The sequence below is a fragment of the Acanthochromis polyacanthus genome, chromosome 12 (genome assembly GCF_021347895.1).
Source record: "Acanthochromis polyacanthus isolate Apoly-LR-REF ecotype Palm Island chromosome 12, KAUST_Apoly_ChrSc, whole genome shotgun sequence".
Classification (NCBI taxonomy): Eukaryota; Metazoa; Chordata; class Actinopteri; family Pomacentridae; genus Acanthochromis; species Acanthochromis polyacanthus.
In genome coordinates, this window is record NC_067124.1 from 37,997,389 (window position 1) to 38,023,388 (window position 26,000).

The 26,000-nt window shown below is 35.6% G+C and overlaps 1 protein-coding gene across 10 annotated transcripts in view; it reads right to left on the reverse strand.

Annotated features, from left to right (window-relative positions):
* Positions 1-3,602: 3,602 nt before the first annotated feature.
* The window catches only part of gba (glucosidase, beta, acid), a 28,166-nt gene continuing 5,768 nt past the window's right edge, over positions 3,603-26,000 (reverse strand). The window contains exons 9-11 of one of the 10 annotated variants that reach the window (XM_051957107.1): positions 4,520-4,683; positions 4,328-4,444; positions 3,603-4,060 (exon numbers count right to left, since the gene is read on the reverse strand). In XM_051957107.1, the coding sequence (XP_051813067.1) occupies positions 3,955-4,060; positions 4,328-4,444; positions 4,520-4,683 (387 nt within the window). In that variant the 3' untranslated portion in view covers positions 3,603-3,954. Of the gene's footprint in view, positions 4,061-4,327; positions 4,445-4,519; positions 4,684-8,056; positions 8,515-8,781; positions 8,899-8,973; positions 9,138-12,510; positions 12,969-13,235; positions 13,353-13,427; positions 13,592-26,000 lie in introns of those variants that run through there. The other 9 variants (XM_051957108.1, XM_051957109.1, XM_022214531.2 and 6 more) reach the window with 9 other exon arrangements.

The following is a 26,000-nucleotide window of genomic DNA, read 5'->3' on the forward strand; positions in this document are numbered from 1 at the left end:
TATTTTGTTAAAAATGTGACCAAAAACGTCATAGTTTAGGATGTCATCCAAAATATCACCAAAAACGTCAATGTTAAGTATGTCGTCCAAAATGAGGTAAAAACGTCATAGTTTAGGATGTGGTCCAAAATGTCACCAAAAACGTCATAGTTTAATATGTTGTCCAAAATATGACAAAAACGTCATAGTTTAGTTTGTCGTCCAAAATGTGACCAAAAGCGTCACAGCTTAGAATGTCGTCCAAAATCTGACAAAAATGTCATAGTTTAGTATGTCGTCCAAAATGTGACCAAAAACGTCATAGTTTAGTATGTCGTCCAAAATGAGGTAAAAACGTCATAGTTTAGGATGTGGTCCAAAATGTCACCAAAAACGTCATAGTTTAGAATGTCGTCCAAAATGTGACCAAAAGCGTCATAGCTTAGTATGTTGTCCAAAATCTGACCAAAAACGTCATAGTTTAGAATGTCGTCCAAAATGAGGTAAAAACATCATAGTTTAGGATGTCGTCCAAAATGAGGTAAAAACGTCATAGTTTAGTATGTCGTCCAAAATGTGACCAAAAACGTCATAGTTTTGTATGTCGTCCAAAAGTCACCAAAAACGTCATAGTTTAATATGTCATCCAAAATGAGGTAAAAACGTCATAGTTTCGGATGTCGTCCAAAATGTGACCAAAAACGTCATAGTTTAGTACGTCGTCCAAAATATGACCAAAAACGTCATAGTTGAGCATGTCGTCCAAAATGTGACCAAAAACGTCAATGTTAAGTATGTCATCCAAAATGAGGTAAAAACGTCATAGTTTAGTATGTCGTCCAAAATGAGGTGAAAACGTCATAGTTTAGGATGTGGTCCGAAATGTCAGCAAAAATGTCATAGTTTAGAATGTCATCCAAAATATGACAAAAACGTCATAGTTTAGTATGTCGTCCAAAATATGACCAAAAATGTCATAGTTTTGAATGTCGTCCAAAATATGACAAAAACGTCATAGTATGTCGTCCAAAATGTGACCAAAAGCGTCATAGCTTAGTATGTCGTCCAAAATATGACCAAAAACGTCATAGTTTAGTATGTCATCCAAAATGAGGTAAAAACGTCATAGTTTCGGATGTCGTCCAAAATGAGGTAAAAACGTCATAGTTTAGGATGTCGTCCAAAATGAGGTAAAAACGTCATAGTTTAGGATGTCGTCCAAAATGAGGTAAAAACGTCATAGTTTCGGATGTCGTCCAAAATGTGACCAAAAACGTCATAGTTTAGTACGTCGTCCAAAATATGACCAAAAACGTCATAGTTTAGCATGTCGTCCAAAATGTGACCAAAAACGTCAATGTTAAGTATGTCATCCCAAATTAGGTAAAAACGTCATAGTTTAGTATGTCGTCCAAAATGAGGTGAAAACGTCATAGTTTAGGATGTGGTCCGAAATGTCAGCAAAAATGTCATAGTTTAGAATGTCGTCCAAAATATGACAAAAACGTCATAGTTTAGTTTGTCGTCCAAAATATGACCAAAAATGTCATAGTTTGAATGTCAAATATGACCAAAACATGTCGTCCAAAATATGACCAAAAACGTCATAGTTTAGTATGTCATCCAAAATGAGGTAAAAACGTCATAGTTTCGGATGTCGTCCAAAATGTGACCAAAAACGTCATAGTTTAGTATGTCGTCCAAAATGTGACCAAAAACGTCATAGTTTAGTATGTCATCCAAAATGAGGTAAAAACGTCATAGTTTAGGATGTGGTCCAAAATATGACAAAAACGTCATAGTTTTGAATGTCGTCCATAATATGACAAAAACGTCATAGTTTAGTATGTCGTCCAAAATATGACCAAAAACGTCATAGTTTAGTATGTCAACCAAAATTAGGTAAAAACGTCATAGTTTAGGATGTCGTCCAAAATGAGGTAAAAACGTCATAGTTTAGTATGTCGTCCAAAATGTGACCAAAAACGTCATAGTTTAATATGTCATCCAAAATGAGGTAAAAACATCATAGTTTCGGATGTCGTCCAAAATGTGACCAAAAACGTCATAGTTTAGTACGTCGTCCAAAATATGACCAAAAACGTCAATGTTAAGTATGTCATCCAAAATGAGGTAAAAACGTCATAGTTTAGTATGTCGTCCAAAATGAGGTGAAAACGTCATAGTTTAGGATGTGGTCTGAAATGTCAGCAAAAATGTCATAGTTTAGTTTGTCGTCCAAAATATGACCAAAAATGTCATAGTTTTGAATGTCGTCCAAAATATGACAAAAACGTCATAGTTTAGTATGTCGTCCAAAATATGACCAAAAACGTCATAGTATGTCGTCCAAAATGTGACCAAAAGCGTCATAGCTTAGTATGTCGTCCAAAATATGACCAAAAACGTCATAGTTTAGGATGTCATCCAAAATGAGGTAAAAACGTCATAGTTTCGGATGTCGTCCAAAATGTGACCAAAAACGTCATAGTTTAGTACGTCGTCCAAAATATGACCAAAAACGTCATAGTTTAGCATGTCGTCCAAAATGTGACCAAAAACGTCAATGTTAAGTATGTCATCCAAAATTAGGTAAAAACGTCATAGTTTAGTATGTCGTCCAAAATGAGGTGAAAACGTCATCGTTTAGGATGTGGTCCGAAATGTCAGCAAAAATGTCATAGTTTAGAATGTCGTCCAAAATATGACAAAAACGTCATAGTTTAGTTTGTCGTCCAAAATATGACCAAAAACGTCATAGTATATCGTCCAAAATGTGACCAAAAGCGTCATAGCTTAGTATGTCGTCCAAAATGTGACCAAAAACGTCATAGTTTACTATGTCGTCCAAAATATGACCAAAAACGTCATAGTTTACTATGTCATCCAAAATGAGGTAATAACGTCATAGTTTAGTATGTCGTCCAAAATATGACCAAAAACGTCATAGTTTTGTATGTCGTCCAAAAGTCACCAAAAACGTCATAGTTTAATATGTCATCCAAAATGAGGTAAAAACGTCATAGTTTAGTATGTCGTCCAAAATGTGACCAAAAACGTCATAGTTTAGTATGTCGTCCAAAATGTGACCAAAAACATCATAGTTTAGTATGTTGTCCAAAATGAGGTAAAAACGTCATAGTTTAGGATGTGGTCCAAAATGTCAGCAAAAACGTCATAGTTTAGAATGTCGTCCAAAATATGACAAAAACGTCATAGTTTAGTTTGTCATCCAAAATATGACCAAAAATGTCATAGTTTTGAATGTCGTCCAAAATATGACAAAAACGTCATAGTTTAGTATGTCGTCCAAAATATGACCAAAAACGTCATAGTTTAGTATGTCGTCCAAAATGAGGTAAAAACGTCATAGTTTAGTTTGTCGTCCAAAATATGACAAAAACGTCATAGTTTAGTATGTCGTCCAAAATGTGACCAAAACGTCATAGTTTAGTATGTCGTCCAAAATGTGACCAAAAACGTCATAGTTTAGTACGTCGTCCAAAATGTGACCAAAAACATCATAGTTTAATATGTCGTCCAAAATGTCAACAAAAACATCAATGTTAAGTATGTTGTCCAAAATGTGGAAAAAATGTCAAAAATATCAGCCTTGACAAAAATAATTTTCACTATTTTCCTTTATTCACCATAAAATTAAAGAATTAAATAGCAACATTCAAAGACATTTACAGGTTCAGTGAAATGATTTATTCAAGCATCTTATCATTTAAGATCAAGGCAGCTCAGGTTAATCTGACATTCAGTGCTTTCAGGAACCAGTTTTTATCAGAAGTGCTTCATAAAGACATTTTAAATGAAATAAAATGTGTTGAGGTTCTTGCTTGCTGACAGAAATGTTAATTAGTCAGTAGAGTGGTGACAGCAGCTTTGGTCGGGAGGAGGTTCCTGTGTGATGATTGGCTGGTTGCATGTGAAATGTTTGATTCCCAGGAAGTAAACTGGTTATATTCATTAGTGTGTGTTCCAAGCCAGGGTGAGCAGAGAATGAGGTGAAGCTGTGGAGGGGAGGAAACCCACAGCAGGATCCCAGACCTCAAACTGGATCTCTGACGGAGACCTGAAGGCACAAAAACACATTTCAAGATTTAGATAAATAAATTAATAGATGTTTTATTCAGCCAAGGTATCCAGAAGAAGAAAAGAATAAGGTGAGAAACAAATCTGTTTCTACTTCACACTGTAAAAAATATTCAAAAAATGTCTTGAGCTGTATTGTTTTTAACTTTACTGTATATATGAATGCGTGTGTGTAAAGCGTGTACTGAACTCCACGACATCGTGTAGGTGGTTTTGTGTATTTCCATCCTGTTTTACTGTTGTGTACCTGTTGAGGATGATGAGCACCACTGATCCGTCTGTTCTGATGAACGCTGTGAACTCCAGGTCTGTTTCTGTACTGGCCGACACTCCAACTCTCTGTGATCCTTCCAACAGGAACTTACTGTAGAAAAGTTCACGTTTCATTAAATTCTCATGTTTTACGAATGAAACAGGTGTAACGTGTAGCATCAGATACCTGAAGTGGGCCAAGCTGTAGAAGGTGGGCTGCTTGTAGAAGACGTCTCTCTTTGAATCGACGATAACAGGACTGTCTACGAAGTTCTTGACCCAGTTTGGTCCACCGGTCTGGTCCAGGGCCAGGTTCCAGTCAGTCCAGCCCACCACATGATGGTTCAGGTCCTGGGGAACAGAAAACCAGTAAATGGAACTTTACAGTCAAATACTTGGTATCAGATTGATAGTACCTTTGTCGTGAAGTGATATTGTACTGAATGTATTTTCCAGAATTAATGAATAAAACCGGCCTTTTCTGTGGTTGTGTCGTGACGAATCACTTTGTAAAGATGTCAGTCTAGCATGTCGTCCAAAATGTGACAAACTTCAAAGTTTAGTATGTCGTCCAAAATATTGCAAAAATGTCACTAAAATGTCACAGTTTAATGTCGTCCAAAATGTCACTGAAATGTTATAGTTTAGTATGTTGTCCAAAATGAGGTAAAAACGTAATAGTTTAGTATGTTGTCCAAAAGTCACCAAAAACGTCATAGTTTAGTATGTCGTGCAAAATATGACAAAAACATCATAGTTTAGTATGTGGTCCAAAATGTCACCAGAAATGTCATAGTTTAGTATGTTGTCCAAAAGTCACCAAAAACGTCATAGTTTAGTATGTCGTGCAAAATATGACAAAAACATCATAGTTTAGTATGTGGTCCAAAATGTCACCAGAAACGTCATAGTTTAGCATGTCGTCCAAAGTGTCACCAAAAACGTCAGTTTTGTATGTCGTGCAAAATGTCACCAAAAACGTCACTGTTTAGTATGTCTTCCAAAATGTCACTAAAACATCATAGTTTAATATGTCGTCCAAAACATCACAAAAACGTCATAGTTTAGTATGTCATGCAAAATCTCACCAAAAATGTCATAGTTTAGTATGTCGTCCAAAATATCACAAAAACATCATAGTTTAGTACGTCGTCCAAAAGTCACCAAAAACGTCATAGTTTAGTATGTCGTCCAAAATGAGGTAAAAACGTCATAGTTTAGTATGTCGTCCATAAGTCACCAAAAACGTGATAGTTTTGGATGCTGTCCAAAATGTGACCATAAACGTCATAGTTTAGGATGTCGTCCAAAATATCACAAAAATGTCATAGTTTAGTATGTCGTCCAAAATGCCACAAAAATGTCATAGTTTAGTATGTCGTCCAAAATATCACAAAAACGTCATAGTTTAGCATGTCGTGCAAAAGTCACCAAAAATGTCATAGTTTAGTATGTCGTCCAAAATATCACAAAAACATCATAGTTTAGTACGTCGTCCAAAAGTCACCAAAAACGTCATAGTTTAGCATGTCGCCCAAAATAAGGTAAAAGCGTCATAGTTTAGTATGTCGTCCAAAAGTCACCAAAAACGTCAAAGTTTAGTATGTCGTCCAAAATGAGGTAAAAACGTCATAGTTTAGTATGTCGTTCATAAGTCACCAAAAACGTGATAGTTTTGGATGCTGTCCAAAATGTGACCATAAACGTCATAGTTTAGGATGTCGTCCAAAATATCACAAAAATGTCATAGTTTAGTATGTCGTCCAAAATGCCACAAAAACGTCATAGTTTAGTATGTCGTCCAAAATATCACAAAAACGTCATAGTGTAGTATGTCATGCAAAATCTCACCAAAAACGCCATCGTTTAGTATGTCGTCCAAAATGTCACTAAAACGTCATAACTTAGCATGTTGTCCAAAATGTCACTAAAACATCACAGTTTAGTATGTCATCGAAAAGTAACCAAAAACGTCATAGTTTAGTATGTCGTCCAAAATGCCACAAAAACGTCAGTTTAGGAAGTCGTCCAAAATGTCACCAAAAACGTCATAGTTTAGTATGTCGTCCAAAATATCACAAAAACGTCATAGTTTAGTATGTCATGCAAAATCTCACCAAAAACGCCATCGTTTAGTATGTCGTCCAAAATGTCACTAAAACGTCATAACTTAGCATGTTGTCCAAAATGTCACTAAAACATCACAGTTTAGTATGTCATCGAAAAGTAACCAAAAACGTCATAGTTTAGTATGTCGTCCAAAATGCCACAAAAACGTCAGTTTAGGAAGTCGTCCAAAATGTCACCAAAAACGTCATAGTTTAGTATGTCGTCCAAAATATCACAAAAACGTCATAGTTTAGTATGTCATGCAAAATCTCACCAAAAACGCCTTAGTTTAGTATGTTGTCCAAAATGAGGTAAAAACGTTATAGTTTAGCATGTGGTCCAAAATGTCACCAAAAGCGTCATAGCTTAGTATGTCGTCCAAAATATGACCAAAAACGTCATAGTTTAGGATGTCATCCAAAATGAGGTAAAAACGTCATAGTTTCGGATGTCGTCCAAAATGTGACCAAAAACGTCATAGTTTAGTACGTCGTCCAAAATATGACCAAAAACGTCATAGTTTAGCATGTCGTCCAAAATGTGACCAAAAACGTCAATGTTAAGTATGTCATCCAAAATTAGGTAAAAACGTCATAGTTTAGTATGTCGTCCAAAATGAGGTGAAAACGTCATCGTTTAGGATGTGGTCCGAAATGTCAGCAAAAATGTCATAGTTTAGAATGTCGTCCAAAATATGACAAAAACGTCATAGTTTAGTTTGTCGTCCAAAATATGACCAAAAACGTCATAGTATATCGTCCAAAATGTGACCAAAAGCGTCATAGCTTAGTATGTCGTCCAAAATGTGACCAAAAACGTCATAGTTTACTATGTCGTCCAAAATATGACCAAAAACGTCATAGTTTACTATGTCATCCAAAATGAGGTAATAACGTCATAGTTTAGTATGTCGTCCAAAATGTGACCAAAAACGTCATAGTTTACTATGTCGTCCAAAATATGACCAAAAACGTCATAGTTTACTATGTCATCCAAAATGAGGTAATAACGTCATAGTTTAGTATGTCGTCCAAAATGTGACCAAAAACGTCATAGTTTAGTATGTCGTCCAAAATGTGACCAAAAACATCATAGTTTAGTATGTTGTCCAAAATGAGGTAAAAACGTCATAGTTTAGGATGTGGTCCAAAATGTCAGCAAAAACGTCATAGTTTAGAATGTCGTCCAAAATATGACAAAAACGTCATAGTTTAGTTTGTCATCCAAAATATGACCAAAAATGTCATAGTTTTGAATGTCGTCCAAAATATGACAAAAACGTCATAGTTTAGTATGTCGTCCAAAATATGACCAAAAACGTCATAGTTTAGTATGTCGTCCAAAATGAGGTAAAAACGTCATAGTTTAGTTTGTCGTCCAAAATATGACAAAAACGTCATAGTTTAGTATGTCGTCCAAAATGTGACCAAAAACGTCATAGTTTAGTATGTCGTCCAAAATGTGACCAAAAACGTCATAGTTTAGTACGTCGTCCAAAATGTGACCAAAAACATCATAGTTTAATATGTCGTCCAAAATGTCAACAAAAACATCAATGTTAAGTATGTTGTCCAAAATGTGGAAAAAATGTCAAAAATATCAGCCTTGACAAAAATAATTTTCACTATTTTCCTTTATTCACCATAAAATTAAAGAATTAAATAGCAACATTCAAAGACATTTACAGGTTCAGTGAAATGATTTATTCAAGCATCTTATCATTTAAGATCAAGGCAGCTCAGGTTAATCTGACATTCAGTGCTTTCAGGAACCAGTTTTTATCAGAAGTGCTTCATAAAGACATTTTAAATGAAATAAAATGTGTTGAGGTTCTTGCTTGCTGACAGAAATGTTAATTAGTCAGTAGAGTGGTGACAGCAGCTTTGGTCGGGAGGAGGTTCCTGTGTGATGATTGGCTGGTTGCATGTGAAATGTTTGATTCCCAGGAAGTAAACTGGTTATATTCATTAGTGTGTGTTCCAAGCCAGGGTGAGCAGAGAATGAGGTGAAGCTGTGGAGGGGAGGAAACCCACAGCAGGATCCCAGACCTCAAACTGGATCTCTGACGGAGACCTGAAGGCACAAAAACACATTTCAAGATTTAGATAAATAAATTAATAGATGTTTTATTCAGCCAAGGTATCCAGAAGAAGAAAAGAATAAGGTGAGAAACAAATCTGTTTCTACTTCACACTGTAAAAAATATTCAAAAAATGTCTTGAGCTGTATTGTTTTTAACTTTACTGTATATATGAATGCGTGTGTGTAAAGCGTGTACTGAACTCCACGACATCGTGTAGGTGGTTTTGTGTATTTCCATCCTGTTTTACTGTTGTGTACCTGTTGAGGATGATGAGCACCACTGATCCGTCTGTTCTGATGAACGCTGTGAACTCCAGGTCTGTTTCTGTACTGGCCGACACTCCAACTCTCTGTGATCCTTCCAACAGGAACTTACTGTAGAAAAGTTCACGTTTCATTAAATTCTCATGTTTTACGAATGAAACAGGTGTAACGTGTAGCATCAGATACCTGAAGTGGGCCAAGCTGTAGAAGGTGGGCTGCTTGTAGAAGACGTCTCTCTTTGAATCGACGATAACAGGACTGTCTACGAAGTTCTTGACCCAGTTTGGTCCACCGGTCTGGTCCAGGGCCAGGTTCCAGTCAGTCCAGCCCACCACATGATGGTTCAGGTCCTGGGGAACAGAAAACCAGTAAATGGAACTTTACAGTCAAATACTTGGTATCAGATTGATAGTACCTTTGTCGTGAAGTGATATTGTACTGAATGTATTTTCCAGAATTAATGAATAAAACCGGCCTTTTCTGTGGTTGTGTCGTGACGAATCACTTTGTAAAGATGTCAGTCTAGCATGTCGTCCAAAATGTGACAAACTTCAAAGTTTAGTATGTCGTCCAAAATATTGCAAAAATGTCACTAAAATGTCACAGTTTAATGTCGTCCAAAATGTCACTGAAATGTTATAGTTTAGTATGTTGTCCAAAATGAGGTAAAAACGTAATAGTTTAGTATGTTGTCCAAAAGTCACCAAAAACGTCATAGTTTAGTATGTCGTGCAAAATATGACAAAAACATCATAGTTTAGTATGTGGTCCAAAATGTCACCAGAAATGTCATAGTTTAGTATGTTGTCCAAAAGTCACCAAAAACGTCATAGTTTAGTATGTCGTGCAAAATATGACAAAAACATCATAGTTTAGTATGTGGTCCAAAATGTCACCAGAAACGTCATAGTTTAGCATGTCGTCCAAAGTGTCACCAAAAACGTCAGTTTTGTATGTCGTGCAAAATGTCACCAAAAACGTCACTGTTTAGTATGTCTTCCAAAATGTCACTAAAACATCATAGTTTAATATGTCGTCCAAAACATCACAAAAACGTCATAGTTTAGTATGTCATGCAAAATCTCACCAAAAATGTCATAGTTTAGTATGTCGTCCAAAATATCACAAAAACATCATAGTTTAGTACGTCGTCCAAAAGTCACCAAAAACGTCATAGTTTAGTATGTCGTCCAAAATGAGGTAAAAACGTCATAGTTTAGTATGTCGTCCATAAGTCACCAAAAACGTGATAGTTTTGGATGCTGTCCAAAATGTGACCATAAACGTCATAGTTTAGGATGTCGTCCAAAATATCACAAAAATGTCATAGTTTAGTATGTCGTCCAAAATGCCACAAAAATGTCATAGTTTAGTATGTCGTCCAAAATATCACAAAAACGTCATAGTTTAGCATGTCGTGCAAAAGTCACCAAAAATGTCATAGTTTAGTATGTCGTCCAAAATATCACAAAAACATCATAGTTTAGTACGTCGTCCAAAAGTCACCAAAAACGTCATAGTTTAGCATGTCGCCCAAAATAAGGTAAAAGCGTCATAGTTTAGTATGTCGTCCAAAAGTCACCAAAAACGTCAAAGTTTAGTATGTCGTCCAAAATGAGGTAAAAACGTCATAGTTTAGTATGTCGTTCATAAGTCACCAAAAACGTGATAGTTTTGGATGCTGTCCAAAATGTGACCATAAACGTCATAGTTTAGGATGTCGTCCAAAATATCACAAAAATGTCATAGTTTAGTATGTCGTCCAAAATGCCACAAAAACGTCATAGTTTAGTATGTCGTCCAAAATATCACAAAAACGTCATAGTGTAGTATGTCATGCAAAATCTCACCAAAAACGCCATCGTTTAGTATGTCGTCCAAAATGTCACTAAAACGTCATAACTTAGCATGTTGTCCAAAATGTCACTAAAACATCACAGTTTAGTATGTCATCGAAAAGTAACCAAAAACGTCATAGTTTAGTATGTCGTCCAAAATGCCACAAAAACGTCAGTTTAGGAAGTCGTCCAAAATGTCACCAAAAACGTCATAGTTTAGTATGTCGTCCAAAATATCACAAAAACGTCATAGTTTAGTATGTCATGCAAAATCTCACCAAAAACGCCATCGTTTAGTATGTCGTCCAAAATGTCACTAAAACGTCATAACTTAGCATGTTGTCCAAAATGTCACTAAAACATCACAGTTTAGTATGTCATCGAAAAGTAACCAAAAACGTCATAGTTTAGTATGTCGTCCAAAATGCCACAAAAACGTCAGTTTAGGAAGTCGTCCAAAATGTCACCAAAAACGTCATAGTTTAGTATGTCGTCCAAAATATCACAAAAACGTCATAGTTTAGTATGTCATGCAAAATCTCACCAAAAACGCCTTAGTTTAGTATGTTGTCCAAAATGAGGTAAAAACGTTATAGTTTAGCATGTGGTCCAAAATGTCACCAAAAGCGTCATAGCTTAGTATGTCGTCCAAAATATGACCAAAAACGTCATAGTTTAGGATGTCATCCAAAATGAGGTAAAAACGTCATAGTTTCGGATGTCGTCCAAAATGTGACCAAAAACGTCATAGTTTAGTACGTCGTCCAAAATATGACCAAAAACGTCATAGTTTAGCATGTCGTCCAAAATGTGACCAAAAACGTCAATGTTAAGTATGTCATCCAAAATTAGGTAAAAACGTCATAGTTTAGTATGTCGTCCAAAATGAGGTGAAAACGTCATCGTTTAGGATGTGGTCCGAAATGTCAGCAAAAATGTCATAGTTTAGAATGTCGTCCAAAATATGACAAAAACGTCATAGTTTAGTTTGTCGTCCAAAATATGACCAAAAACGTCATAGTATATCGTCCAAAATGTGACCAAAAGCGTCATAGCTTAGTATGTCGTCCAAAATGTGACCAAAAACGTCATAGTTTACTATGTCGTCCAAAATATGACCAAAAACGTCATAGTTTACTATGTCATCCAAAATGAGGTAATAACGTCATAGTTTAGTATGTCGTCCAAAATGTGACCAAAAACGTCATAGTTTACTATGTCGTCCAAAATATGACCAAAAACGTCATAGTTTACTATGTCATCCAAAATGAGGTAATAACGTCATAGTTTAGTATGTCGTCCAAAATGTGACCAAAAACGTCATAGTTTAGTATGTCGTCCAAAATGTGACCAAAAACATCATAGTTTAGTATGTTGTCCAAAATGAGGTAAAAACGTCATAGTTTAGGATGTGGTCCAAAATGTCAGCAAAAACGTCATAGTTTAGAATGTCGTCCAAAATATGACAAAAACGTCATAGTTTAGTTTGTCATCCAAAATATGACCAAAAATGTCATAGTTTTGAATGTCGTCCAAAATATGACAAAAACGTCATAGTTTAGTATGTCGTCCAAAATATGACCAAAAACGTCATAGTTTAGTATGTCGTCCAAAATGAGGTAAAAACGTCATAGTTTAGTTTGTCGTCCAAAATATGACAAAAACGTCATAGTTTAGTATGTCGTCCAAAATGTGACCAAAAACGTCATAGTTTAGTATGTCGTCCAAAATGTGACCAAAAACGTCATAGTTTAGTACGTCGTCCAAAATGTGACCAAAAACATCATAGTTTAATATGTCGTCCAAAATGTCAACAAAAACATCAATGTTAAGTATGTTGTCCAAAATGTGGAAAAAATGTCAAAAATATCAGCCTTGACAAAAATAATTTTCACTATTTTCCTTTATTCACCATAAAATTAAAGAATTAAATAGCAACATTCAAAGACATTTACAGGTTCAGTGAAATGATTTATTCAAGCATCTTATCATTTAAGATCAAGGCAGCTCAGGTTAATCTGACATTCAGTGCTTTCAGGAACCAGTTTTTATCAGAAGTGCTTCATAAAGACATTTTAAATGAAATAAAATGTGTTGAGGTTCTTGCTTGCTGACAGAAATGTTAATTAGTCAGTAGAGTGGTGACAGCAGCTTTGGTCGGGAGGAGGTTCCTGTGTGATGATTGGCTGGTTGCATGTGAAATGTTTGATTCCCAGGAAGTAAACTGGTTATATTCATTAGTGTGTGTTCCAAGCCAGGGTGAGCAGAGAATGAGGTGAAGCTGTGGAGGGGAGGAAACCCACAGCAGGATCCCAGACCTCAAACTGGATCTCTGACGGAGACCTGAAGGCACAAAAACACATTTCAAGATTTAGATAAATAAATTAATAGATGTTTTATTCAGCCAAGGTATCCAGAAGAAGAAAAGAATAAGGTGAGAAACAAATCTGTTTCTACTTCACACTGTAAAAAATATTCAAAAAATGTCTTGAGCTGTATTGTTTTTAACTTTACTGTATATATGAATGCGTGTGTGTAAAGCGTGTACTGAACTCCACGACATCGTGTAGGTGGTTTTGTGTATTTCCATCCTGTTTTACTGTTGTGTACCTGTTGAGGATGATGAGCACCACTGATCCGTCTGTTCTGATGAACGCTGTGAACTCCAGGTCTGTTTCTGTACTGGCCGACACTCCAACTCTCTGTGATCCTTCCAACAGGAACTTACTGTAGAAAAGTTCACGTTTCATTAAATTCTCATGTTTTACGAATGAAACAGGTGTAACGTGTAGCATCAGATACCTGAAGTGGGCCAAGCTGTAGAAGGTGGGCTGCTTGTAGAAGACGTCTCTCTTTGAATCGACGATAACAGGACTGTCTACGAAGTTCTTGACCCAGTTTGGTCCACCGGTCTGGTCCAGGGCCAGGTTCCAGTCAGTCCAGCCCACCACATGATGGTTCAGGTCCTGGGGAACAGAAAACCAGTAAATGGAACTTTACAGTCAAATACTTGGTATCAGATTGATAGTACCTTTGTCGTGAAGTGATATTGTACTGAATGTATTTTCCAGAATTAATGAATAAAACCGGCCTTTTCTGTGGTTGTGTCGTGACGAATCACTTTGTAAAGATGTCAGTCTAGCATGTCGTCCAAAATGTGACAAACTTCAAAGTTTAGTATGTCGTCCAAAATATTGCAAAAATGTCACTAAAATGTCACAGTTTAATGTCGTCCAAAATGTCACTGAAATGTTATAGTTTAGTATGTTGTCCAAAATGAGGTAAAAACGTAATAGTTTAGTATGTTGTCCAAAAGTCACCAAAAACGTCATAGTTTAGTATGTCGTGCAAAATATGACAAAAACATCATAGTTTAGTATGTGGTCCAAAATGTCACCAGAAATGTCATAGTTTAGTATGTTGTCCAAAAGTCACCAAAAACGTCATAGTTTAGTATGTCGTGCAAAATATGACAAAAACATCATAGTTTAGTATGTGGTCCAAAATGTCACCAGAAATGTCATAGTTTAGTATGTTGTCCAAAAGTCACCAAAAACGTCATAGTTTAGCATGTCGTCCAAAGTGTCACCAAAAACGTCAGTTTTGTATGTCGTGCAAAATGTCACCAAAAACGTCACTGTTTAGTATGTCTTCCAAAATGTCACTAAAACATCATAGTTTAATATGTCGTCCAAAACATCACAAAAACGTCATAGTTTAGTATGTCATGCAAAATCTCACCAAAAATGTCATAGTTTAGTATGTCGTCCAAAATATCACAAAAACATCATAGTTTAGTACGTCGTCCAAAAGTCACCAAAAACGTCATAGTTTAGTATGTCGTCCAAAATGAGGTAAAAACGTCATAGTTTAGTATGTCGTCCATAAGTCACCAAAAACGTGATAGTTTTGGATGCTGTCCAAAATGTGACCATAAACGTCATAGTTTAGGATGTCGTCCAAAATATCACAAAAATGTCATAGTTTAGTATGTCGTCCAAAATGCCACAAAAATGTCATAGTTTAGTATGTCGTCCAAAATATCACAAAAACGTCATAGTTTAGTATGTCGTGCAAAAGTCACCAAAAATGTCATAGTTTAGTATGTCGTCCAAAATATCACAAAAACATCATAGTTTAGTACGTCGTCCAAAAGTCACCAAAAACGTCATAGTTTAGCATGTCGCCCAAAATAAGGTAAAAGCGTCATAGTTTAGTATGTCGTCCAAAAGTCACCAAAAACGTCAAAGTTTAGTATGTCGTCCAAAATGAGGTAAAAACGTCATAGTTTAGTATGTCGTCCATAAGTCACCAAAAACGTGATAGTTTTGGATGCTGTCCAAAATGTGACCATAAACGTCATAGTTTAGGATGTCGTCCAAAATATCACAAAAATGTCATAGTTTAGTATGTCGTCCAAAATGCCACAAAAACGTCATAGTTTAGTATGTCGTCCAAAATATCACAAAAACGTCATAGTGTAGTATGTCATGCAAAATCTCACCAAAAACGCCATCGTTTAGTATGTCGTCCAAAATGTCACTAAAACGTCATAACTTAGCATGTTGTCCAAAATGTCACTAAAACATCACAGTTTAGTATGTCATCGAAAAGTAACCAAAAACGTCATAGTTTAGTATGTCGTCCAAAATGCCACAAAAACGTCAGTTTAGGAAGTCGTCCAAAATGTCACCAAAAACGTCATAGTTTAGTATGTCGTCCAAAATATCACAGAAACGTCATAGTTTAGTATGTCATGCAAAATCTCACCAAAAACGCCTTAGTTTAGTATGTTGTCCAAAATGAGGTAAAAACGTTATAGTTTAGCATGTGGTCCAAAATGTCACCAAAAACATCATAGTTTAGTATGTCGTCCAAAATGTCACTAAAAACGTCAAATGAGGTAAAAACGTCATAGTTTAGAATGTCGTCCAAAATGAGGTAAAAACATCATAGTTTAGGATGTCGTCCAAAATGAGGTAAAAACGTTATAGTTTAGCATGTGGTCCAAAATGTCACCAAAAACGACATAGTTTAGTATGTCGTCCAAAATATCACAAAAACGTCATAGTTTAGTATGTCGTCCAAAATGTCACTAAAACGTCATAACTTAGCATGTTGTCCAAAATGTCACTAAAACATCACAGTTTAGTATGTCGTCTAAAAGTAACCAAAAACGTCATAGTTTAGGATGTCGTCCAAAATGTGGTAAAACGTCATAGTTTCGTATGTCGTCCAAAAGTCACTAAAAACGTCATAGTTTAGTATGTCATGCAAAATCTCACCAAAAACGTCATAGTTTAGTATGTCGTGCAAAATGTCACCAAAAACGCCTTAGTTTAGTATGTCGTCCAAAATGAGGTAAAAACGTCACAGTTTAGTATGTCGTCCAAAAGTCACCAAAACATCACAGTTTAGTATGTCGTCCAAAAGTCACCAAAAACGTCATAGTTTAGCATGTGGTCCAAAATGTCACCAAAAACGTCATAGTTTTGTATGTCGTCCAAAGTGAGGTAAAAACGTCATAGTTTAGTATGTCGTCCAAAATGTCACCAAAAATGTCATAGTTTTGTATTTCGTCCAAAATGAGGTAAAAACGTCATAATTTAGTATGTCGTCCAAATGTCACTAAAACATCACAGTTTCGTATGTCGTCCAAAAGTCACCAAAAACGTCATAGTTTAGTATGTCATGCAAAATCTCACCAAAAATGTCATAGTTTAGTATTGTCGTCCAAAATGTCACTGAAACGTTATAGTTTAGTATGTCGTGCAAAATGTCACCAAAAACGCCTTAGTTTAGTATGTCGTCCAAAATGAGGTAAAAACGTTATAGTTTAGCATGTGGTCCAAAATGTCACCAAAAACGTCACAGTTTAGTATGTCGTCCAAAATGTCACTAAAAACGTCAAATGAGGTAAAATCGTCATAGTTTAGTATGTCGTCCAAAAGTCACCAAAAACGTCATAGTTTTGTATGTCGTCCAAAATGAGGTAAAAACGTCATAGTTTAGTATGTCGTCCAAAATGTGACCAAAAACGTCATAGTTTAGTATGTCATGCAAAATCTCACCAAAAATGTCATCGTTTAGTATTGTCGTCCAAAATGTCACTGAAACGTTATAGTTTAGTATGTCGTGCAAAATGTCACCAAAAACGCCTTAGTTTAGTGTGTCGTCTAAAATGAGGTAAAAACGTTATAGTTTAGCATGTGGTCCAAAATGTCACCAAAAACGTCATAGTTTAGTATGTCGTCCAAAATGCCACAAAAACGTCATAGTTTAGTATGTCGTCCAAAACATCCCAAAACGTCATAGTTTAGTATGTCATGCAAAATCTCACCAAAAACGCCATCGTTTAGTATGTCATCCAAAATGTCACTAAAACGTCATAACTTAGCATGTTGTCCAAAATGTCACTAAAACATCACAGTTTAGTATGTCGTCTAAAAGTAACCAAAAACGTCATAGTTTAGGATGTCGTCCAAAATGAGGTAAAAACGTCATAGTTTAGTATGTCGTCCAAAATGTCACCAAAAACGTCATAGTTTAGTATGTTGTCCAAAATGAGGTAAAAACGTTATAGTTTAGCATGTGGTCCAAAATGTCACCAAAAACGTCATAGTTTAGTATGTCATGCAAAATCTCACCAAAAACGCCATCGTTTAGTATGTCATCCAAAATGTCACTAAAACGTCATAACTTAGCATGTTGTCCAAAATATCACAAAAACATCATAGTTTAGTACGTCGTCCAAAAGTCACCAAAAACGTCATAGTTTAGCATGTCGCCCAAAATAAGGTAAAAGCGTCATAGTTTAGTATGTCGTCCAAAAGTCACCAAAAACGTCAAAGTTTAGTATGTCGTCCAAAATGTCAGTAAAACGTCATAACTTAGCATGTTGTCCAAAATGTCACTAAAACATCACAGTTTAGTATGTCGTCTAAAAGTAACCAAAAACGTCATAGTTTAGCATGTCGTCCAAAATGTGGTAAAACGTCATAGTTTCGTATGTCGTCCAAAAGTCACTAAAAACGTCATAGTTTAGTATGTCATGCAAAATCTCACCAAAAATGTCATAGTTTAGTATGTCGTCCAAAATGAGGTAAAAACGTCACAGTTTAGTATGTCGTCCAAAAGTCACCAAAAACGTCATAGTTTAGCATGTGGTCCAAAATGTCACCAAAAACGTCATAGTTTTGTATGTCGTCCAAAGTGAGGTAAAAACGTCATAGTTTAGTATGTCGTCCAAAATGTCACCAAAAATGTCATAGTTTTGTATTTCGTCCAAAATGAGGTAAAAACGTCATAATTTAGTATGTCGTCCAAATGTCACTAAAACATCACAGTTTCGTATGTCGTCCAAAAGTCACCAAAAACGTCATAGTTTAGTATGTCATGCAAAATCTCACCAAAAATGTCATAGTTTAGTATTGTCGTCCAAAATGTCACTGAAACGTTATAGTTTAGTATGTCGTGCAAAATGTCACCAAAAACGCCTTAGTTTAGTATGTCGTCCAAAATGAGGTAAAAACGTTATAGTTTAGCATGTGGTCCAAAATGTCACCAAAAACGTCACAGTTTAGTATGTCGTCCAAAATGTCACTAAAAACGTCAAATGAGGTAAAATCGTCATAGTTTAGTATGTCGTCCAAAAGTCACCAAAAACGTCATAGTTTTGTATGTCGTCCAAAATGAGGTAAAAACGTCATAGTTTAGTATGTCGTCCAAAATGTGACCAAAAACGTCATAGTTTAGTATGTCATGCAAAATCTCACCAAAAATGTCATCGTTTAGTATTGTCGTCCAAAATGTCACTGAAACGTTATAGTTTAGTATGTCGTGCAAAATGTCACCAAAAACGCCTTAGTTTAGTATGTCGTCCAAAATGAGGTAAAAACGTTATAGTTTAGCATGTGGTCCAAAATGTCACCAAAAACGTCACAGTTTAGTATGTCGTCCAAAATGTCACTAAAAACGTCAAATGAGGTAAAATCGTCATAGTTTAGTATGTCGTCCAAAAGTCACCAAAAACGTCATAGTTTTGTATGTCGTCCAAAATGAGGTAAAAACGTCATAGTTTAGTATGTCGTCCAAAATGTGACCAAAAACGTCATAGTTTAGTATGTCATGCAAAATCTCACCAAAAATGTCATCGTTTAGTATTGTCGTCCAAAATGTCACTGAAACGTTATAGTTTAGTATGTCGTGCAAAATGTCACCAAAAACGCCTTAGTTTAGTGTGTCGTCTAAAATGAGGTAAAAACGTTATAGTTTAGCATGTGGTCCAAAATGTCACCAAAAACGTCATAGTTTAGTATGTCGTCCAAAATGTCACCAAAAACGTCATAGTTTAGTATGTCGTCCAAAATGTCACCAAAAACGTCATAGTTTAGTATGTCATGCAAAATCTCACCAAAAATGTCATCGTTTGGTATTGTCGTCCAAAATGTCACTGAAACGTTATAGTTTAGTATGTCGTCCAAAATGTCACCAAAAACGTCATAGTTTAGTATGTCGTCCAAAATGCCACAAAAACGTCATAGTTTAGTATGTCGTCCAAAACATCCCAAAACGTCATAGTTTAGTATGTCATGCAAAATCTCACCAAAAACGCCATCGTTTAGTGTGTCATCCAAAATGTCACTAAAACGTCATAACTTAGCATGTTGTCCAAAATGTCACTAAAACATCACAGTTTAGTATGTCGTCTAAAAGTAACCAAAAACGTCATAGTTTAGGATGTCGTCCAAAATGAGGTAAAAACGTCATAGTTTAGTATGTCGTCCAAAATGTCACCAAAAACGTCATAGTTTAGTATGTTGTCCAAAATGAGGTAAAAACGTTATAGTTTAGCATGTGGTCCAAAATGTCACCAAAAACGTCATAGTTTTGTATGTCGTCCAAAATGAGGTAAAAACGTCATAGTTTAGTATGTCGTCCAAAAGTCACCAAAAACATCATAGTTTAGTATGTCGTCCAAAAGTCATCAAAAACGTCATAGTTTAGTATGTCGTCCAAAATGTGACCAAAAACGTCATAGTTTAGTATGTCATGCAAAATCTTACCAAAAACGTCATAGTTTAGTATGTCGTGCAAAATCTCACCAAAAACGCCTTAGTTTAGTATGTTGTCCAAAATGACGTAAAAACGTTATAGTTTAGCATGTGGTCCAAAATGTCACCAAAAACGTCATAGTTTTGTATGTCGTCCAAAATGAGGTAAAAACGTCATAGTTTAGTATGTCGTCCAAAAGTCACCAAAAACATCATAGTTTAGTATGTCGTCCAAAAGTCACCAAAAACGTCATAGTTTAGTATGTCGTCCAAAATGTGACCAAAAACGTCATAGTTTAGTATGTCATGCAAAATCTCACCAAAAATGTCATAGTTTAGTATTGTCGTCCAAAATGTCACTGAAACGTTATAGTTTAGTATGTCGTGCAAAATGTCACCAAAAACGCCTTAGTTTAGTATGTCGTCCAAAATGAGGTAAAAACGTTATAGTTTAGCATGTGGTCCAAAATGTCACCAAAAACGTAATAGTTTTGTATGTCCTCCAAAATGAGGTAAAAACGTCATAGTTTAGTATGTCGTCCAAAAGTCACCAAAAACATCATAGTTTAGTATGTCGTCCAAAAGTCACCAAAAACATCATAGTTTAGTATGTCGTCCAAAAGTCACCAAAAACGTCATAGTTTAGTATGTCGTCCAAAATGTGACCAAAGACGTCATAGTTTAGTATGTCATGCAAAATCTCACCAAAAATGTCATAGTTTAGTATTGTCGTCCAAAATGTCACTGAAACGTCATAGTTTAGTATGTCGTGCAAAATGTCACCAAAAACGCCTTAGTTTAGTATGTCGTCCAAAATGAGGTAAAAACGTTATAGTTTAGCATGTGGTCCAAAATGTCACCAAAAACGTCACAGTTTAGTATGTCGTCCAAAATGTCACTAAAAACGTCAAATGAGGTAAAATCGTCATAGTTTAGTATGTCGTCTAAAAGTCACCAAAAACGTCATTGTTTAGTATGTCGTCCAAAATGAGGTAAAAACGTCATAGTTTAGCATGTGGTCCAAAATGTCACCAAAAACGTCATAGTTTTGTATGTCGTCCAAAGTGAGGTAAAAACGTCATAGTTTAGTATGTCGTCCAAAATGTGACCAAAAACGTCATAGTTTTGTATGTCGTCCAAAAGTCACCAAAAACATCATAGTTTAGTATGTCGTCCAAAATGTCACTAAAACATCACAGTTTAGTATGTCATGCAAAATCTCACCAAAAACGTCATAGTTCAGTATGTCATGCAAAATGTCACCAAAAACGCCGTATGTTGTCCAAAATGAGGTAAAAACGTCATAGTTTAGCATGTGGTCCAAAATGTCCCCAAAAACGTCATAGTTTTGTATTTTGTCCAAAATGAGGTAAAAACGTCATAATTTAGTATGTCGTCCAAAATGTCACCAAAAACATCATAGTTTAGTATGTCGTACAAAAGTCACCAAAAACGTCATAGTTTAGTATGTCGTCCAAAATGTCACTAAAACATCACAGTTTAGTATGTCGTCCAAAAGTCACCAAAAACGTCATAGTTTAGCATGTGGTCCAAAATGTCACCAAAAACGTCATAGTTTTGTATGTCGTCCAAAGTGAGGTAAAAACGTCATAGTTTAGTATGTCGTCCAAAATGTCACCAAAAATGTCATAGTTTTGTATTTCGTCCAAAGTGAGGTAAAAACGTCATAATTTAGTATGTCGTCCAAATGTCACTAAAACATCACAGTTTCGTATGTCGTCCAAAAGTCACCAAAAACGTCATAGTTTAGTATGTCATGCAAAATCTCACCAAAAATGTCATAGTTTAGTATTGTCGTCCAAAATGTCACTGAAACGTTATAGTTTAGTATGTCGTGCAAAATGTCACCAAAAACGCCTTAGTTTAGTATGTCGTCCAAAATGAGGTAAAAACGTTATAGTTTAGCATGTGGTCCAAAATGTCACCAAAAACGTCACAGTTTAGTATGTCGTCCAAAATGTCACTAAAAACGTCAAATGAGGTAAAATCGTCATAGTTTAGTATGTCGTCCAAAAGTCACCAAAAACGTCATAGTTTTGTATGTCGTCCAAAATGAGGTAAAAACGTCATAGTTTAGTATGTCGTCCAAAATGTGACCAAAAACGTCATAGTTTAGTATGTCATGCAAAATCTCACCAAAAATGTCATCGTTTAGTATTGTCGTCCAAAATGTCACTGAAACGTTATAGTTTAGTATGTCGTGCAAAATGTCACCAAAAACGCCTTAGTTTAGTGTGTCGTCTAAAATGAGGTAAAAACGTTATAGTTTAGCATGTGGTCCAAAATGTCAGCAAAAACGTCATAGTTTAGTATGTCGTCCAAAATGCCACAAAAACGTCATAGTTTAGTATGTCGTCCAAAACATCCCAAAACGTCATAGTTTAGTATGTCATGCAAAATCTCACCAAAAACGCCATCGTTTAGTATGTCATCCAAAATGTCACTAAAACGTCATAACTTAGCATGTTGTCCAAAATGTCACTAAAACATCACAGTTTAGTATGTCGTCTAAAAGTAACCAAAAACGTCATAGTTTAGGATGTCGTCCAAAATGAGGTAAAAACGTCATAGTTTAGTATGTCGTCCAAAATGTCACCAAAAACGTCATAGTTTAGTATGTTGTCCAAAATGAGGTAAAAACGTTATAGTTTAGCATGTGGTCCAAAATGTCACCAAAAACGTCATAGTTTAGTATGTCATGCAAAATCTCACCAAAAACGCCATCGTTTAGTATGTCATCCAAAATGTCACTAAAACGTCATAACTTAGCATGTTGTCCAAAATATCACAAAAACATCATAGTTTAGTACGTCGTCCAAAAGTCACCAAAAACGTCATAGTTTAGCATGTCGCCCAAAATAAGGTAAAAGCGTCATAGTTTAGTATGTCGTCCAAAAGTCACCAAAAACGTCAAAGTTTAGTATGTCGTCCAAAATGTCACTAAAACGTCATAACTTAGCATGTTGTCCAAAATGTCACTAAAACATCACAGTTTAGTATGTCGTCTAAAAGTAACCAAAAACGTCATAGTTTAGCATGTCGTCCAAAATGTGGTAAAACGTCATAGTTTCGTATGTCGTCCAAAAGTCACTAAAAACGTCATAGTTTAGTATGTCATGCAAAATCTCACCAAAAATGTCATAGTTTAGTATGTCGTCCAAAATGAGGTAAAAACGTCACAGTTTAGTATGTCGTCCAAAAGTCACCAAAAACGTCATAGTTTAGCATGTGGTCCAAAATGTCACCAAAAACGTCATAGTTTTGTATGTCGTCCAAAGTGAGGTAAAAACGTCATAGTTTAGTATGTCGTCCAAAATGTCACCAAAAATGTCATAGTTTTGTATTTCGTCCAAAATGAGGTAAAAACGTCATAATTTAGTATGTCGTCCAAATGTCACTAAAACATCACAGTTTCGTATGTCGTCCAAAAGTCACCAAAAACGTCATAGTTTAGTATGTCATGCAAAATCTCACCAAAAATGTCATAGTTTAGTATTGTCGTCCAAAATGTCACTGAAACGTTATAGTTTAGTATGTCGTGCAAAATGTCACCAAAAACGCCTTAGTTTAGTATGTCGTCCAAAATGAGGTAAAAACGTTATAGTTTAGCATGTGGTCCAAAATGTCACCAAAAACGTCACAGTTTAGTATGTCGTCCAAAATGTCACTAAAAACGTCAAATGAGGTAAAATCGTCATAGTTTAGTATGTCGTCCAAAAGTCACCAAAAACGTCATAGTTTTGTATGTCGTCCAAAATGAGGTAAAAACGTCATAGTTTAGTATGTCGTCCAAAATGTGACCAAAAACGTCATAGTTTAGTATGTCATGCAAAATCTCACCAAAAATGTCATCGTTTAGTATTGTCGTCCAAAATGTCACTGAAACGTTATAGTTTAGTATGTCGTGCAAAATGTCACCAAAAACGCCTTAGTTTAGTATGTCGTCCAAAATGAGGTAAAAACGTTATAGTTTAGCATGTGGTCCAAAATGTCACCAAAAACGTCACAGTTTAGTATGTCGTCCAAAATGTCACTAAAAACGTCAAATGAGGTAAAATCGTCATAGTTTAGTATGTCGTCCAAAAGTCACCAAAAACGTCATAGTTTTGTATGTCGTCCAAAATGAGGTAAAAACGTCATAGTTTAGTATGTCGTCCAAAATGTGACCAAAAACGTCATAGTTTAGTATGTCATGCAAAATCTCACCAAAAATGTCATCGTTTAGTATTGTCGTCCAAAATGTCACTGAAACGTTATAGTTTAGTATGTCGTGCAAAATGTCACCAAAAACGCCTTAGTTTAGTGTGTCGTCTAAAATGAGGTAAAAACGTTATAGTTTAGCATGTGGTCCAAAATGTCACCAAAAACGTCATAGTTTAGTATGTCGTCCAAAATGTCACCAAAAACGTCATAGTTTAGTATGTCGTCCAAAATGTCACCAAAAACGTCATAGTTTAGTATGTCGTCCAAAATGTGACCAAAAACGTCATAGTTTAGTATGTCATGCAAAATCTCACCAAAAATGTCATCGTTTGGTATTGTCGTCCAAAATGTCACTGAAACGTTATAGTTTAGTATGTCGTCCAAAATGTCACCAAAAACGTCATAGTTTAGTATGTCGTCCAAAATGCCACAAAAACGTCATAGTTTAGTATGTCGTCCAAAACATCCCAAAACGTCATAGTTTAGTATGTCATGCAAAATCTCACCAAAAACGCCATCGTTTAGTGTGTCATCCAAAATGTCACTAAAACGTCATAACTTAGCATGTTGTCCAAAATGTCACTAAAACATCACAGTTTAGTATGTCGTCTAAAAGTAACCAAAAACGTCATAGTTTAGGATGTCGTCCAAAATGAGGTAAAAACGTCATAGTTTAGTATGTCGTCCAAAATGTCACCAAAAACGTCATAGTTTAGTATGTTGTCCAAAATGAGGTAAAAACGTTATAGTTTAGCATGTGGTCCAAAATGTCACCAAAAACGTCATAGTTTTGTATGTCGTCCAAAATGAGGTAAAAACGTCATAGTTTAGTATGTCGTCCAAAAGTCACCAAAAACATCATAGTTTAGTATGTCGTCCAAAAGTCATCAAAAACGTCATAGTTTAGTATGTCGTCCAAAATGTGACCAAAAACGTCATAGTTTAGTATGTCATGCAAAATCTTACCAAAAACGTCATAGTTTAGTATGTCGTGCAAAATCTCACCAAAAACGCCTTAGTTTAGTATGTTGTCCAAAATGACGTAAAAACGTCATAGTTTAGCATGTGGTCCAAAATGTCACCAAAAACGTCATAGTTTTGTATGTCGTCCAAAATGAGGTAAAAACGTCATAGTTTAGTATGTCGTCCAAAAGTCACCAAAAACATCATAGTTTAGTATGTCGTCCAAAAGTCACCAAAAACGTCATAGTTTAGTATGTCGTCCAAAATGTGACCAAAAACGTCATAGTTTAGTATGTCATGCAAAATCTCACCAAAAATGTCATAGTTTAGTATTGTCGTCCAAAATGTCACTGAAACGTTATAGTTTAGTATGTCGTGCAAAATGTCACCAAAAACGCCTTAGTTTAGTATGTCGTCCAAAATGAGGTAAAAACGTTATAGTTTAGCATGTGGTCCAAAATGTCACCAAAAACGTAATAGTTTTGTATGTCGTCCAAAATGAGGTAAAAACGTCATAGTTTAGTATGTCGTCCAAAAGTCACCAAAAACATCATAGTTTAGTATGTCGTCCAAAAGTCACCAAAAACATCATAGTTTAGTATGTCGTCCAAAAGTCACCAAAAACGTCATAGTTTAGTATGTCGTCCAAAATGTGACCAAAGACGTCATAGTTTAGTATGTCATGCAAAATCTCACCAAAAATGTCATAGTTTAGTATTGTCGTCCAAAATGTCACTGAAACGTCATAGTTTAGTATGTCGTGCAAAATGTCACCAAAAACGCCTTAGTTTAGTATGTCGTCCAAAATGAGGTAAAAACGTTATAGTTTAGCATGTGGTCCAAAATGTCACCAAAAACGTCACAGTTTAGTATGTCGTCCAAAATGTCACTAAAAACGTCAAATGAGGTAAAATCGTCATAGTTTAGTATGTCGTCTAAAAGTCACCAAAAACGTCATTGTTTAGTATGTCGTCCAAAATGAGGTAAAAACGTCATAGTTTAGCATGTGGTCCAAAATGTCACCAAAAACGTCATAGTTTTGTATGTCGTCCAAAGTGAGGTAAAAACGTCATAGTTTAGTATGTCGTCCAAAATGTGACCAAAAACGTCATAGTTTTGTATGTCGTCCAAAAGT